The sequence below is a fragment of the Branchiostoma floridae genome, chromosome 19, assembly GCF_000003815.2.
Source record: "Branchiostoma floridae strain S238N-H82 chromosome 19, Bfl_VNyyK, whole genome shotgun sequence".
In the NCBI taxonomy this organism is placed as follows: Eukaryota; Metazoa; Chordata; class Leptocardii; order Amphioxiformes; family Branchiostomatidae; genus Branchiostoma; species Branchiostoma floridae.
Genome location: NC_049997.1, coordinates 9980899 through 9997788, shown reverse-complemented (window position 1 = coordinate 9997788; position 16890 = coordinate 9980899). Strand labels below are relative to the sequence as shown.

At 44.6% G+C, this 16890-nt stretch overlaps 2 protein-coding genes across 7 annotated transcripts in view; one reads left to right on the top strand and one right to left on the bottom strand.

Moving 5' to 3' along the window:
* The window catches only part of LOC118406595 (ARF GTPase-activating protein GIT2-like), a 16396-nt gene extending 6688 nt beyond the window's left edge, over positions 1–9708 (top strand). For 2 of the 6 annotated variants that reach the window (XM_035806744.1, XM_035806747.1), the window contains 6 exons: positions 765–944; positions 2223–2373; positions 4085–4269; positions 5552–5726; positions 6154–6411; positions 8288–9708. In XM_035806744.1, coding sequence (XP_035662637.1) covers positions 765–944; positions 2223–2373; positions 4085–4269; positions 5552–5726; positions 6154–6411; positions 8288–8676 — 1338 coding nt within the window. In that variant the 3' untranslated portion in view covers positions 8677–9708. Of the gene's footprint in view, positions 1–764; positions 945–2222; positions 2374–4084; positions 4270–5551; positions 5727–6153; positions 6412–7290; positions 7370–8287 lie in introns of all 6 variants that reach the window. The other 4 variants (XR_004830054.1, XR_004830053.1, XM_035806746.1 and 1 more) reach the window with 4 other exon arrangements.
* Positions 9709–10935: 1227 nt separating this feature from the next.
* Positions 10936–16483, bottom strand: LOC118406458 (serine/threonine-protein phosphatase 6 regulatory ankyrin repeat subunit A-like). Its single transcript, XM_035806510.1, has one exon. It carries the CDS (start codon positions 16437–16439, stop codon positions 10989–10991), a length of 5451 nt encoding a protein of 1816 aa, XP_035662403.1. The 5' UTR covers positions 16440–16483; the 3' UTR covers positions 10936–10988.
* Positions 16484–16890: the final 407 nt, after the last annotated feature.

Below are 16890 nucleotides of genomic sequence, written 5' to 3'. Positions count from 1 at the left end.
CACTTTCTGGGGAAATGCAATTTGTTGACTTTCTTTGCTTTTAGTTTTTGTAGGAGGGGCCATATTAACGGTGCACACCCCAGTTTATTTGGGGTCTCAAATCGAGGCTGCGCACCCCCAAGTCGAGAGGCCGTCTCTTAAAGAAAATAGATCTAAAGCAGAAAAGTCGTATATGGGAATGACGGGTATCACTCCAGCTTTAAGAACAGCCGGGTTTCAGTTTCTTCACTCTCTCTACTTTTCATAATTTTGGGGGGAGAAAAGTTTTTTTCACGCAAAAAAGTATGCACAAAAAGGGGAATTTTGACGTGGAAATAAACCCATCACCTATAGTTTAGTCATGAAAATGACTGATATTGTCGGAAAGAGAATACACCTAAGATTAATCAGGCAAAAAATAAAGAAAATCGTAACACTGAGATTTTTACAATAACCCGACGCGCGAGGCATACCAACACGGCTCACAGACCGCATATGGACGGGAAATCTGGGTCAACGGCGAATCACTTCCAACGCGTAGAAATACAAGGAAGTGACCCTGGGGCCCAAAACCAATTTGCACCAAAAACACATCACTTCTTACGCTTTTTAGCCATGCCAGTATTAAATGCCACTTGGCAGCAGATTATGAGAAATTTGAACTCAAACACGGACCCTCGAGACCCTTTCGTCACATTTTTGTCGCGCACTATCTCGGACCCCTGTCGCGGAAGAATTGGTGTGTGCACCGTGAACTTACTAGAGTGTTGTATTCCCTCTCCCAGAACCACAGTGCTTTAGTGATGGACCGGACCGTGGTGCCGTTCTTACCCGTCAACCCGGAGTTCTCCTCCACCAGGAACCAGGGCAGGCAGAAGCTCGCCAGGTTCAACGCTCGAGAATTCGCCACGCTCATCATCGACATCCTGATCGACGCACGCAGGAGACAACAGCCAGGGGGGCAGGTAACGATGGTCACGATTACAACTTTGGATTAGAATCTGTGTGGCATTGCATATGGCATTGATGTATGTAAATGTTGTAGCCTTATCATTGACATCCTGATCAACGCACGCAGGAGACAACAGCCAGGGGGACAGGTAATGATGGTCACAAATACAGTCAAACCTGGATTAACCAACCACTCAATGGGCCAAGGAAAAGTACTGTAATTCCTGATACTTTCAATGTACTGTTATGTTCACGGTTTTCACGGTGAACTTATCATTACTGATAACAAATAATTCACAGACTTTTTTTATGTGCACTTGCTGTGACAGTGAACATTTAGTTCCGAGAACAAGTTAAATTTTCTCAGAACGTGAAAGTTTGGTACCAAGAAGACAAAGTGAATTACAGTAGTTTCTGGGGATACATGGTTTCTCAGGACAGGACAGTGGGTTAGCTAATACTATTGTAATAGTATGTAAACAAGTGCTTTTAAAAAAGCTGGCATTTTGCCAATGTTTGCGTGTGTGAACGTTTTTTTCTAGTTATTAGAATGTCATATAAATAGAACAGAGTAACTAAACCTGATATTGGCGCATGGAGAGATTCACATATGTGCCTGAACTGCAGCAGATCTAGATGCCACCTGTTAAAATTTGCGTGAACTGCAGCAAATTTCACTACACATTGCCTGTTTTTGAGTGAGCTCTGTTGCGGGGCATTTTTAAGTTTTTTTTTATAATTTTTATTTCTATTCGGCAAAAAAACGAAGCGGCGAATCCGTTAACCAAAGAAATAAATTGATGTGGCCAAATGGATGTAAAAATTAGTATTTTAATGGATGTAAAAAAGAAAGAAAAAAGTTGAAAAAAATCTACCTCCCCGGATTCGAACCGGGTGCATTGGTTTAGAATGCGTAAACTTTACCACTGCGCTAGTGCGAACATGTTGAAGAAATGCCTGTTTTAACAGGTATACAAATGTTTGGCATGGATTGAACAGGTCCGTTCATCTCAACATCACAACGGCGACTACACTGGCCAGAAGGCATTTTGCGACTGCAAGTCGCAAAATGCAAAAAATGGACAGGACTGTACTAATGTGGCTTGTGACTGGAGGTGGTGCCTGCACCAGGTCATGGTTTGATCAGGTTTGACTGTAGTTGTCAAAACTTTGGAGAACATTCTGTATGATGCAGCTGTGTGTAGCCTCATTTTATAATCATCAATCACCCTCTTTCTCTAGTTCTAATCATTGAAACTTTTGAAGTAACCTGTATCTCTCTCCCCTGACAGCATGGTTCAGTGTCTGATGCACCAATGACAAGGGAGGAGATGGCGATGGCGCTGGGTCGGATGAGCGGCTTCAGCGACGAGGAGCCCGTTTACGACAGCGTCGCTTCTGACGAGGATGACCTTGAGAACCAGAGACTGTCTGACCCCAAAGGTATGAGAACACCTTTTTTTTTTCGATGAGTTTCCTCAATGCAAGGCCCCTTGGACCACTTCTGCACACTGAACTAATGCTCACTTTAGTGTAGCAGCATCTCTTCTCCCTAAGTCAGAATCATGAAATTTAAGTTAACTCGACTCTTTGACTCAATAGGCAAAGCAGGGGTCACAAGTTGCTCAGGAAATTCCGTACCCCATTTAGGTTGGTAGGTAATCAATTCACTCACACAATGAAGGACCCCACTTTTTGAGGCTTCGAGATTTTATTACAATATCTGTTATGCCTGTCACTCAGTCGACAAGCTTCAACCATATTTGTTAATTGTCAGAAGGTCACCAAATTTGAAAATCACCAGAGACTCAAACAGATTTTTCACTTGAAAATCTACACTATCAAATTTAATGGGGCTTGGGATCCTGCGAACATAGGCCGACACATGTATCTAAGAATTGTGCAGTTATTGAGAAGACATCCGGCATATTACTGCCGTCAGTCAATCGATTTTCCTGCTGGGTGACGGTGCAACAAGAAAATGTGTGTAGATTGGTTTCATGAACAAATATAGGTTGATAGATAGGTAACTTTATTGAAACAAATGCTTTGACATTTGTTTAATCCAAAACAGATTGACTATACTGTACACAGCAACACGACTCCTGTACTAACTACTACAGAACTGTGTGATATAGGAAGTCAGCAGTGGTGAAAAGTACAAGTTTCCTCACTTATATATTAGAAATGACACTGGCACAAATATAGTGGTCAGCTGCCAACTCAAACATCTATGTTTGCTGAAACAAGACTGTACCAGGCACCAATGTTTCAGATGATGTGTCGGTATTGAAATCAACAACTTGAACTTGTGCACACTGTTAGATGTCGGGTTCCGATGAGTCTATGATACAACTACATAACTACAGAATGGCAGCTTGTGTGACAAGGCGAGCTGTGTGCTGTGATAGGAGTGCTTTGATTTTATGTGTGGGCACAGGTTTATACAATTTCTTTCTCTCATTGGGGTCATTGCGTGTATTTGTTTTGGCATCGTATGAGGTATGAATGCTGTCCCTTCAATGACAATGTGTTAGACACAAGAAGAGACCTTCAATGTTATCAGCATCTGTTTTGACTAAAGATTTTCTGATATTTTTTGCTATTAGCATAAGAATGAACATACGAAAGTGCTATGTTGCTTTATTCTAAGGTCATCATTTTCCAGATCATTTGAAACCTGTTTTGAAGACTTTGCCGCTAACTTCAAATGCAGCAGATTTCAACATTGAAGCCACATATATTTTGTATATTTTGTTTCTCTAAGTCATGCCATTATTGTGTGTGGTTTCCTCTCAAAAGACCAAAAGGCAGAGAAAGATATTTTTATTTGTGCGTCGAAAAACATTTTCAATGTTGAAAAACGTTTTCAATCTTTTTAGCTGCAAATTTCAAAAATTAATGTTGAAGCAGATGTCAATTTTGAAGCCACCATATTGTTTCTATAAGTCAGCAAACATTCCTTTTGGGTTCCTTTTAAAAGGCCAGAGGGCAGAGAGCATGGCCTCCTCTGACCTGTCAGACTTTTGTATTTGAAACATGTTTCTATGTTTTTAGCTACAAATTTAAGAAAAAAGTCAATTTTTAAGCCACCATATTGACGTTTATTGTTTCTGTAAGTCACCAAACATACATTTTTTCCTCCTTCCAAAAGGTCAAAGGGCAGAGAGCATGGCCTCGTCTGACCTGTCGGACGGCCCCATCACCCTGGAGGAGTACCTGCAGGTGAAGAAGGCGCTGGCGGCGTCGGACGCGCGGGTGCAGCAGCTGATCCAGGTGAAGCAGCAGCAGCAGCAGGAGATCAGCCTCCTGCAGTCCATGGTGCAGAAACTCATGCAGGTGGGTGGGGCAACCGTTACCATGGTTACAGAGAATTTTCAGTAGGAAAGGTTTTCAATATTTGAACAAAAAGTAGCCTTAACAGCAGGAGATCAGCCTGCTGCAGTCCATGGTCCAGAAACTCATGCAGGTGGGTGGGGCAACCGTTACTATGGTAACCGTTACTATGGTTACTGAGAGTTTTCAGTAACAAACAGCAGCAGCAGGAGGAGATCAGCCTGCTGCAGTCCATGGTCCAGAAACTCATGCAGGTGGGTGGGGCAACCGTTACTATGGTAACCGTTACTATGGTTACTGAGAGTTTTCAGTAACAAACAGCAGCAGCAGGAGGAGATCAGCCTGCTGCAGTCCATGGTCCAGAAACTCATGCAGGTGGGTGGGGCAACTAGCAGTTACTATGGTTACAGCAGGAGATCAGCCTCCTGCAGTCCATGGTGCAGAAACTCATGCAGGTGGGTGGGGCAACTAGCAGTTACTATGGTTACAGCAGGAGATCAGCCTCCTGCAGTCCATGGTGCAGAAACTCATGCAGGTGGGTGGGGCAACTAGCAGTTACTATGGTTACTGAGAGCTTTAGGTTGTAAAGGTTTTCAATATTCGAACACTAACAGCAGGAGATCAGTCTCCTGCAATCCATGGTCCAGACGCTCATGCAGGTGGGCGGGGCAACCTACAGTTACTATAATGGTTACTGCCCTTTTAGATTTGTGGAGGAAAAGTTTTCAAGATGCTAACATAGCAAAAACAGCATATCAGTCTATGGTCTAGAAACTTATGCAGGTGGGTGGGGCACCCTACAGTTACCATGGCTACTGTCTTGAAGAGTTGTGGAGGAAAAGTTTTCAAGACGCTAACATAGCAACAACATCGAGAGATGAGTCCATGGTCTAGAAACTCATGCAGGTGGTTGGGGCAACCAGAGGTAACCATGGTTACTGCCTTGTAGACTTGTGGAGGATCACCCACTTTGGCACAGGTTGGAGGTCAAATGAGATAAGTTGGAAAAGCACCTTGTCCACAGCCCTTTTGGGCTTCAAGTTTAATTCTAGCTTTCAAGGTCATTTGGAAAAAAAGTTTTGATAAAGAGCAGATGATACAGTATTGCTGATGGGCACCTTTGACCCCTTGCTGATGTCACACTTCCATTTTGGTCATGTGACATAGTGTTTGGGTCATTTCAACTTGAGGGGGATCAGACAACTGAAGAAAAACTTATTGGTAAAAGCTTTACTTTGTGTACGAAAACAGGGAGTAAAATCTTAACAATTATGTTTTTCTCCAGGAAAATGCCAACCTGAGGACACAGGTGGCTTCAGCCCAGGCTGCGGCTAACAAGCAGGAGGGGAACGCTGAGAACAACAACAACTCAGGGTCGTCCAGGTCTGGCCGGGACAGGCCCATCTCCATGTTTGAAACTCGAGCTGCTCCTAAAGAGCTCAGCGCGTGGAAGGAAATGGGTAAGGCATGAAGAAGGATTATTCTGATTCTGTCAGAATATCGGGAAGATTTTACAATTGGGGTTGCTGCTCCTTCCTATCGTTGAAGCAAAATTACTGTAGTAGAAGCCGTTGAATTGCACACCCAATTTGCCAGCATATTTTGTGCAATTATCCTGGTGGTGCAACAAAGCAAAGCTATCCAGCTATACCGCACCACCACTGGATTTGGGGATTCCGTGCAATTCACAGAAGTGTGCAGTAATCCTTTGTGCAATTAACTGGATTCTACTGTAATGTATCATTTTAAGTCTTATGTAGACTTCTTGAAATTGCTCTTTCCTTTACTTTCCTGTGTCATGAAACCTGCTGTTTTTCTCATGAAGGCTTTCTCCATACCTTATTGGTGATAACATGCTCTGTTGAAGTAACCCTGTTGTTTCCACAGACAAGCTGCCCTCTACAGAGGACCTGGTTGCGGGGATGCCCTCGAGCATCCAGAGGGACATCGGCGTGGCGGGGGCAGGGCCTCAGGATGACAGTAAGGACAAACAAGCTAGCGACGCCGCGAGCGATTACGATAATAACCCTCAGGACGAGCAGGAAAGGCAGCAAGGTGTGGAGGGAGGGGGCGAGGGAGACACTCCCGACCCCCTGGGGCAAGCCCCTACCCCCTCAGACAAGGAAGACGGGGAGGAAAGGAAAGGTACATGCGTGTACCCCCCACCGTTTCTCGTCCCCCGTTTCTCGCATGCCGAAATTACGTATCTCTGTCATTTTGTCTTGACGTCGTTTGATGTTCTAACCAAAACTGTCACTGTCTTTTGGCTTTTTCATCCCATTCAGACTTACTAAAAACATACCTGCATGTGGAAGGTAAGCGAAATCTTACTCCGTTTTTTCCAGACTGCTCCTAACATTGGCTTCCAGTTTGTACTACACTAAGACTAGAATCTCCTGAAAATTTCATCAACAAATTACCATGACTCTTCCATTAGAAGACACTATTACGATGTAGTACAAGTAGTCAGATTCATAACTATAGACTTGAGTTATCCTTTTACTTGAAAGTTTTACTGAAATTTCCTCCCCAAGAGTTGTGGCTGAAGTGCATGCCAAGAGTAGGTGGGGTGCCTCTCTCCTTCATCTCTGTAAGGCCTAGGGAAAAAATGTCGTGTTTCCTGTTTCAGTCCAGAGAAAATTAGGGTCAGTAGGTAGGGATGATCTTTTTTCCTTCTTCTTTTAACTCTTTTTAGGCTGGCCAAAACTATATAGTGATACATATTACAATAGAGTTGAACAAAGTAAACTGAAATGCACAAGGACACTTGTCTTTCAATGTGAAACTGTAATTTTTTTTGTAATGGACACATTTATACTTCATTAGATAGGAAAGGCAGTGTTTTTACTTCAGTAGGAAGCAGGCAGGCTGAATAAAAATTCTAACTGAAACCTATGTGACTCCACTGCCCACCCCCCCAAAAAAATCTAGGGTTGGCAGGTTTTTCTAGGGTAGGTAGGGAAACAGGAAACACGACATGTTTTTTTCTAGACCTAACTCTGTGTTGTTCTGCTGCTTTTTCAGCTTCCGTGAGGGTTGAGTTCACTTTTTAGCTGTGCTGCTTGGTTTCCTTTCCTTTCCTTCTCTTTCGGTGTCTGTGGGGGTGAGCCTAACTTTTTCTTTGAACTGATAAACTCGTTAGATTAATTAGCGGCTTCCTCACTCTGTCAAACTGTCCTTGAACTCTGTCTGCTTTTTGTTTTGTAGATGTACTTTTTTTGTCGCATTTGCTTTGTGAGGCAGTTAATGTTGAAAGACTGTATCTGGAACGTATTTGCTGATGGCTGTATTTTTTACCTCTGCTGAAAGTGTGTGTGATAAAACGTATGTATTTTTATCAAAGAGAATCTTCTGTCATCTCTAATGGTCAGCAACAAGAAACTTGTTTACATCTTGTCCAAATTTGAATCTGAAAGATGTTACAAGTTTCCCTCAGATTGTGATCCGAGATCTCGTTTAATCTGATACCATTTGAAAAAAAGAAAAAATTGGAAATGGTATCCCAAACAGAAGGGAGTTTTTTGTACAATGTATTTGTATTTTGACCATCTTGTTACGCACCCTTTCCATTAGACTGCAATTGCTGCACAGCTTTATGATTGTGATCGGTAGTTTCATAATTGCATGGGATATGGTTCAACTTATCAATGAAATTCATCGAGCGACTCGTCAAATCTTTGGTCACTCAGCAATTGCAGCAGCCTTTAGTGGAAAGAGGGTGTAACGCTAGTTCACCTTTATCCATTGGGTAACCTATATCCGTTGTTTTTTTTATTCAGAGATATCAAGTCAATAGACGTTGGTTTAAAATTGCAATACTTTCGTATATCAGAATTGATATATAATTTTCAATATTCATATATTCAAAGATATCAAAATAACTGTCGACTTGATACATGTATTCTTAAATACCCAGTTCTTGAAAACAACGAATATAGGTTACCCTTCAGATAAAAGTGAACTGGCATAGAGAGATAAGCTGAAACTGACAATTTCCTTCCACCCGCCCCCCTCCCCACAGAAGTGAACACAACAGGAGCTGAACCGGTGTCGCTGCCCTCTCAGGACGACGTCGTCCGCAAGACGGAACAGATCACAAAAAACATCCAGGAGCTCCTGCGATCGGCGCAGGAAAGCAAGCACGACAGCTTCATCGCCTGCTCCGAGAAGATCCTCACCGCCGTGAGGGAGATGGCCGCGCTCTTTCCGGAGAAGCCGCGCTCCGAGACGATCCGCTTGTCCTTACAGCTCCTGACGAGCAGCGCCCAGCGGCTGCAGGTGCAGTGCCACCACACGGTGCCGACGGAACCAGAGGGAGACGTGGACATGCAGCTGCTGACTCAGCAGGTTATACAGTGTGCGTACGACATTGCCAAGGCAGCCAAGCAGCTCGTCACCATATTTCAGTGAAGGACGTATTTAATATCCCATTTTAACATCCCCAAAAGAAGCTTCCAGCTATAAGACTCGAAAGCTTTATTCTGCTGTAAGTATTGACAGTCAAAATACTTTAGAGAAATTCAACAGAGAGTGAGCAACTAATATAATCCCCTAAAGAAGCTTCGAATTCCAGCTACGAGACTCGAAAGCTATACTCTGGTTTAAGTTTTGACAGTCAAAATGCTTTGGAAAAATTCAACAGGGAGTGAGCAGTTAATTCCAAAAGGAAGCTACTAGATTAATGTTATGCTGGGTAAAGTTTTGACAGTCAAGGTAGGACCTGCAATGCTTTTTGGATAATCAACTGCTGAACACAAAGTCCATGCACATGTGCTATGTCAAAATAATTCATTAAAAGACAGGCTCTCTGTTATTAACAGAAGGCACATTTGCAGCAAATTAGTTGAACTTCATGTCGAACTCTTTTTCAGTTTTACCAGATACTGGGTCACTTTTTATACCTGTCAATTTTGTCTTTTGCTTTGTACATTCTTCAGATTGGCTGTTGAAAACAAACGGTAGATGCCAGGATTTCAGAATAGAAAAACCTGAAATATTGATGCAATGGATGTGAATATTCATTATTATTGCAACAAGTATGACACTTGGAGCAGCAGTCTTATTATATTTTATTTGAAGCAAGTTGTAGCTTTAGGAAATCTGTATTACAACTTTTTACATTAGCTATTAAGGATCAAAACTGTCCACAATTATAGCCATACATAAATTTGGCAGCAGGAATAAAACACCAATACATTGGTGAGGGTTAAATATCAAAGAAACTACTCTAATAGAACATGAAACTTGTGCTCTCTTTAGGGCTACATGTAAATTTATCTATTATGAAAACAGTGAGAGGTTACTTTATACTATGTTATGCTAAAATCGTCTGCTGACAGTTGGAAAAGTTTTCTTGCTGAAGTTTGAGAATCACCCTAGACATTGCATTATGTAAACTTGAAGCATATGACAATAAATATGGAATACAGTACTGGAAAAATAGCCTGGTTTACAGTAAATCACTATCAAGATAAAGAGGGAAGCATGTATGCATGGTGCTGTCCTTTCAATACACCCCTCTCCAAACTCCCGATGACATTGTGAAGTCTGCTGTACGTTTTGTGAGAGCACAATCAGGTGGAAATTTGCTTGATATGGGCAAAATTGAGTGTCAGATGGTAATTGTAATAATTACATTTGTACTAGGTCTACTTTTTAATTCTAGTCCGGTGCCTATTGCAGTTAATATCCAGCCCTAATCTTTGCCCATCTTGTGCAAAATCATACCAGATTTCTACTCTTGTAAAAGATTTTTGCAATTGTACCAGAGATCTGAAAGAAGTCTTTGTAACGCATAGCTCTGTTTAGCCCTGACAAAGCTAGGGTTAATTTCCTGTTCATAGGTACTTATGCAACATACAAATATCATTAAGTTTTCAATTTTCAAAGTTCCATGGCAGGCTCAATAAACCGCTGGTGGACTGAATGACATACAGGTAAGTGTTCTTGATTTTTCTTGTTGGTGACACTTTTAATCTGCAATACATTTTTAACAAAGGGACTCTATTTTATCCAACTGTTGCTTTATTTCCACTGATGTTGCAATGGTTGTATAAAAAAGAGTGTCTATATTCAATGACATACCAACCTGATGAAACTATTCACAAATTCAGTACATTTTACTGGTGCTTCCAATTTTAAAATAAGCTGTGGTTGATTGGTCATTTACACTGCAATACATAATATATATACAAACAAACCATAATGGAATATTACATTTCCTGGTCCATAATAAAATGTTGACATATGAGCAACACACTACCTTTACATGTTGTGGTCAAACTCTACAATACATGCATTGCCCTTATCCTTAAGTCATTTGCAACATCATATCTTTCAAATACCATAAGTTTAGTGAGGTTCCTTAGACAAAAATTTAAAGGAACAAAAAGAAGAAAAAAAGTGGATATCTTTAATAAATTTCATGAACAACAATTACAAGTATCTACTATCTTGATACTATCTTGACTGAATACCAAATTATTTTACATAAAATGTCAATATTTGCAATGTATGTGTACATGAAAGATCAATGGCTTTCATTTCTTTATTTACTGTAAGAAAAACAGGCAATAAATTATATGTCATCATCACATGGTTATACATGTATACAGAGGTATGAATGTACCAGTAATTACCACAGTTTGAAAGCTCTACAACTGTAGCTTGAGATGATACATTCAATACCACATTTACATGGTCGAAAATAGATGAACAAAGTGTTATTTATTGATGGGCTTGATGAGTATCTCTTCAACAGTAGAGTGACCTTTGGTTTTTGCTGCATCCGCTGGACTTGTGCCATCCTTGTCTGCCATGTTGGCATCTGCACCATTTCTGAGCAACATCTTAACTGTACTGATGAGGCCATGCTGTGCTGCTATCCACAGTGGAGTCCTGCCATCCTTGTCTGCCATGTTGACATCTGCACCCTTTCTTAGGAGCATCTCTACTCTTGAAAGCAGACCCTGCTGAGCTGCTGTCCACAGTGGTGTCCTACCATCCTTGTCTGTCACATTGACATCAGCACCTTTAGTGACCAGAATCTCTACTATTGTTGTAAGGTGGCTGTTCTGTGTTGCTATCCACAGTGGAGTCCTGCCATCCTTGTCTGCCATGTTGACATCTGCACCCTTACTGATGAGGGTCTCCATTGTAGGGAGGTGGCTGCTCTGTGCTGCTATCCACAGTGGAGTCTTACCATCCTTGTCTGCCATGTTGATGCCTGCACCTTTGCTGACGAGCATCTCTACTGTAGGGAGGTGGCCCGCCTGTGCTGCTATCCACAGTGGAGTCCTGCTGTCCTTGTCTGCCATGTTAACATCTGCACCTTTACTGAGGAGCATCTCTACTGTAGGATGGTTGTCCATTTTTCTCCAAAATGAATGTGTTCCCTGATGCATCACTGCCAACAGTGGGGTCCTGCCTTCCTTGTCTGCCATGTTGACATCTGCACCTTTATTGAGGAGCATCTCTATCGTGGGTAGGTGGTCCTGGTGTAGTGCTACTAACAGTGGAGTCCTGCCATCCTTGTGTGCTATGTTGACATCTGCACCCTTACTGAGGAGCATCTCTACTGTGGGGAGGTGGCCCTCCTGTGCTGCTATCAACAGTGGAGTCCTGCCATCCTTGTCTGCCATGTTGACATCTGCACCCTTACTGAGGAGCATCTCTACTGTAGGGAGGTGGCCCAGCTGTGCTGCTATACACAGTGGAGTGCTGCCTTCCTTGTCTGGCATGTTGACATCTGCACCCTTCCTGAGGAGCTTCTCTACTGTAGGGAGGTGGCACTGCTGTGCTGCTATCCACAGTGGAGTTTCACCATTGTTGTCTGCCATGTTGACATCTGCACCCTTACTGAGGAGCATCTCTACTGTAGGCAGGTGGCCCTCCTGCACTGCTGTCCACAGTGGAGTCCTGCCATACTTGTCTGCCATGTTGACATCTGCACCCTTACTGAGGAGCATCTCTACTGTAGGGAGGTGGCCCAGCTGTGCTGCTATACACAGTGGAGTCCTGCCTTCCTTGTCTGGCATGTTGACATCTGCACCCTTCCTGAGGAGCTTCTCTATTGTAAAGTGGTGGCCCTGCTGTGCTGCTGACCAAAGTGGAGTTTGAGCATATTTGTCAGCCATGTTAACATCTGCACCCTTACTGAGGAGCATCTCTACTGTAGGGAGGTGGTCCTTTTGTGCTGCTATCCACAGTGGAGTCCTGCCATCCTTGTCTGCCATGTTGATATCTGCACCCTTACTGATGAGGGTCTCCATTGTAGAGAGGTGGCTGCTCTGTGCAGCTATCCACAGTGGAGTCCTTCTGTCCTTGTCTGCCATGTTGACATCTGCACCCTTACTGAGGAGCATCTCTACTGTAGGGAGGTGACCCTGCTGTGCTGCTATCCACAGTGGAGTCCTTCTGTCCTTGTCTGCCATGTTGACATCTGCACCCTTACTGAGGAGCATCTCTACTGTAGGGAGGTGACCCTGCTGTGCTGCTATCCACAGTGGAGTCCTTCTGTCCTTGTCTGCCATGTTGACATCTGCACCCTTACTGAGGAGCATCTCTACTGTAGGGAGGTGACCCTGCTGTGCTGCTATCCACAGAGGAGTCCTGCCGCCCTTGTCTGCCATGTTGACATATGCTCCCTTGCTGAGGAGCATCTCTACTGTACGGAGGTGGTCCTTCTGTGCTATCTCCAGTGGAGTCCTGCCTTGCTTGTCTGCCATGTTGACATCTGCATCCATAAGGAAGAAGATCTCTTCTGGAGAGAGGTGACATTTCTGTGCTGCTATCTCCATTGGAGTCCTGCCATGCCTGTATGCCATGTCGATGCCTGCATGCATACGGAAGAAGATGTCTTTTGGAGAGAGGTGACATTTCTGTGTTGCTATCCACAGTGGAGTCCTGCCATCCTTGTCTGCCATGTTGACATCTGCACCATTACTGAGCAGCATCTCTACTGTAGAGAGGTGTTCCCGCTGTAAAGCAACTAACAGTGGAGTTCTACAATCCTTGTCTGCCATGTTGACATTTGCACCCTTGCTGAGGAGCATCTCTACTGTGGAGAGGTGACCCTGCTCTGCTGCTGACCAAAGTGGAGTTTGACCATATTTGTCTGCTATCTTGACATCTGCACCATTACCATGGAGCATCTCTACTGTAGAGAGGTGGCCCCGCTGTGCTGCTATCCACAGTGGAGTCCTGCCATTCTTGTCTGCCATGTTGACATCTGCACCCTTACTGAGGAGCATCTCTACTGTAGAAAGGTGGTCCTGCTGTGCTGCCATCCACAGAGGCGTCCTGCCATCCTTGTCTGCCATGTTCACATCTGCACCCTTACTGAGGAGCATCTCTACTGTACTGATGTGGTCCTCCTGTGCTGCTATCGACAGTGGAGTCCTGCCATCCTTGTCTGCCATGTTGACATCTGCACCCTTACTGAGGAGCATCTCTACTGTAGGGATGTGGCCCTGCTGTACTGCTGTCCACAGTGGAGTCCTGCCATCCTTGTCTGCCATGTTGACATCTGCACCCTTACTGAGGAGCTTCTCTACTGTAGGGAGTTGGCGCTGTTGTACTGCTATCCACAGTGGAGTCCTGCCGTCCTTGTCTGTCATGTTGACATCTGCACCCTTACTGTGGAGCATCTCTACTGTAGGGAGGTGGCCCAGCTGTGCTGCTATACACAGTGGAGTCCTGCCTTCCTTGTCTGGCATGTTGACATCAGCTCCCTTCCTGGGGAACTTCTCTATTGTAAAGTGGTGGCCCTGCTGTGCTGCTGACCAAAGTGGAGTTTGAGCATATTTGTCTGCCATGTTAACATCTGCACCCTTACTGAGGAGCATCTCTACTGTAGGGAGGTGGTCCTTTTGTGCTGCTATCCACAGTGGAGTCCTGCCATCATTGTCTGCCATGTTGACATCTGCACCCTTACTGATGAGGGTCTCAATTGTAGGGAGGTGGCTGTTCTGTGATGCTATCCACAGTGGAGTCCTTCTGTCCTTGTCTGCCATGTTGACATCTGCACCCTTACTGAGGAGCATCTCTACTGTAGGGAGGTGACCCTGCTGTGCTGCTATCCACAGTGGTACCCTGCCTTCCTTGTCTGTCATGTTGACATCTGCGCCCTTGCTGAGAAGCATCTCTACTGTAGGGAGGCGGTCTTTCTGTGGTGCCATCCACAGTGGTATCCTACCTTCCTTGTCTGTCATGTTGACATCTGCACCCGTACGGAGGAGCATCTCCATTGTAGGGGCGTTTTCAAGTGACAAAAATGGATGTGTTTTCTGCTGTGTTGCTGCAAACAGCGGCGTCCTGCCATCCTTGTCTGCCATGTAGACATCTGCACCCTTGTTGAGGAGTATTTCTACTGTAGGGGGGTGGCCCTGATGTGCTGCTATCCACAGTGGAGTCCTGCCATTCTTGTCTGCCATGTTGACATCTGCACCCTTACTGAGGAGCATCTCTACTGTAGGGAGGTGGCACTGCTGTACTGCTATCCACAGAGGAGCCCTGCCATCCTTGTCTGTCATGTTGACATCTGCACCCTTACTGAGGAGCATCTCTATTGTAGGGAGGTTGTCAAGTGACAAAAATGAATGTGTTCTCTTCTGTGTTGCTGCAAACAGTGGAGTCCTGCCATCCTTGTCTGCCATGTTGACATCTGCACCCTTGTTGAGGAGTATTTCTACTGTAGGGGGGTGGCCCTGATGTGCTGCTATACACAGTGGGGTCCTGCCATCCTTGTCTGCCATATTGACATCTGCACCCTTGGTGATGAGCACCTCAACTGTGTGCGGAAGACTCTGCTGTGCTGCTGTCCACAGCAGAGTTTGTACATCCAAATCTGGCATATTGACATCTGCGCCCTTGCGGAGGAGTATCTCTACTGTAGGGAGGTGACTGTTATTTGCTGCTAACCAAAGTGGAGTTTGACCATATTTGTCAGCCATGTTGACATTTGCACCCTTAACAAGGAGCATCTCTACTGTTTCTTGGTGACCCTCCTGTGCTGCTATCCACAGTGAAGTCCTGCCATCCTTGCCTGCCTTGTTGACATCTGCACCCTTACTGAGGAGCATCTCTACTGTAGGGAGGTGGCCGTTCTTTGCTGCTATCCACAATGGAGTCCTGCCATCCCTGTCTGCCATGTTGACATTTGCACCCTTGCTGAGGAGCAACTCTACTATAGGGAGGTTGTCCATTTTTCTCCCTGAAAATGAAAATGAATCTTTTCTCTGCTCTATTGCTGCCAACAGTGGAGTCCTGCCATCCCTGTCTGCCATGTTGACATCTGCACCCTTACTGAGGAGCATCTCTATTGTAGGGAGGTTGTCAAGTGACAAAAATGGATGTGTTCTCTTCTGTGTTGCTGCAAACAGTGGAGTCCTGCCATCCTTGTCTGCCATGTTGACATCTGCACCCTTGTTGAGGAGTATTTCTACTGTAGGGGGGTGGCCCTGATGTGCTGCTATACACAGTGGGGTCCTGCCATCCTTGTCTGCCATATTGACATCTGCACCCTTGGTGATGAGCACTTCAACTGTGTGCGAAAGACTCTGCTGTGCTGCTGTCCACAGCAGAGTTTGTACATCCAAATCTGGCATGTTGACATCTGCACCCTTGCGGAGGAGTATCTCTACTGTAGGGAGGTGACTGTTTTTTGCTGCTAACCAAAGTGGAGTTTGACCATATTTGTCAGCCATGTTGACATTTGCACCCTTAACAAGGAGCATCTCTACTGTTTCTTGGTGACCCTCCTGTGCTGCTATCCACAGTGAAGTCCTGCCATCCTTGTCTGCCTTGTTGACATCTGCACCCTTACTGAGGAGTATCTCTACTGTAGGGAGGTGGCCGTTCTTTGCTGCTATCCACAATGGAGTCCTGCCATCCCTGTCTGCCATGTTGACATCTGCACCCTTATTGAGGAGCATCTCTACTGTAGGGAGATGGCACTTCTGTGTTGCTATCAGCAGTGGAGTTTGACCATTCTTGTCTGCCATGTTGACATCTGCACCCTTACTGAGGAGCATCTCTACTGTAGGGTGGTTGTCCATATTTCTCCTCTGTAATGGTGACTGAAATAAATGTGTTCCCTGATGCATTACTGCCAACAGTGGAGTCCTGCCATTCTTGTCTGCAATGTTGACATCTGCACCTTTGCAGATGAGCATGTCTACTGTAGAAAGGTGGTTGTTCTTTGCTGCTGTCCACAGTAGAGTCCTGCCAACCTTGTTTGCCATGTTGACATCTGCACCTTTGCAGAGGAGTGCTTCTACTTTAGAGCAGTTGCCCCTCCGTGCTGCTACCCACAAGTCTTGGTATGGGTGACCTTGATGTACTGTAAGGTATAAAGGAATCAGACCAATGCTGTAAAGGATACATACAGGAAGTAGCAATTACTCTAAGGCACGATCTAGACACGGTTTTTCTCGATATCGGCGAGCCAACGTTACCTCTCGCCGACAGTTTTTTTTCAGCGTCTAGATGGAACTGCAATAACGCCATAAAGATATCGGGAAAATTTCTCCCAAAGGGTCCGGACTAGGGCTGGGTACCGGTACATAAAATTCAGGTCCAGGTCCGGTTCAGGTCCAGAGGATTAGGTCCAGGTCCGGACCTGAA

Excerpts from the sequence above, each read along its gene's own strand:
- LOC118406458 (XM_035806510.1), bottom strand. The coding sequence starts at position 16,439 with ATGCTCATCTGCAAAGGTGCAGATGTCAACATTGCAGACAAGAATGGC.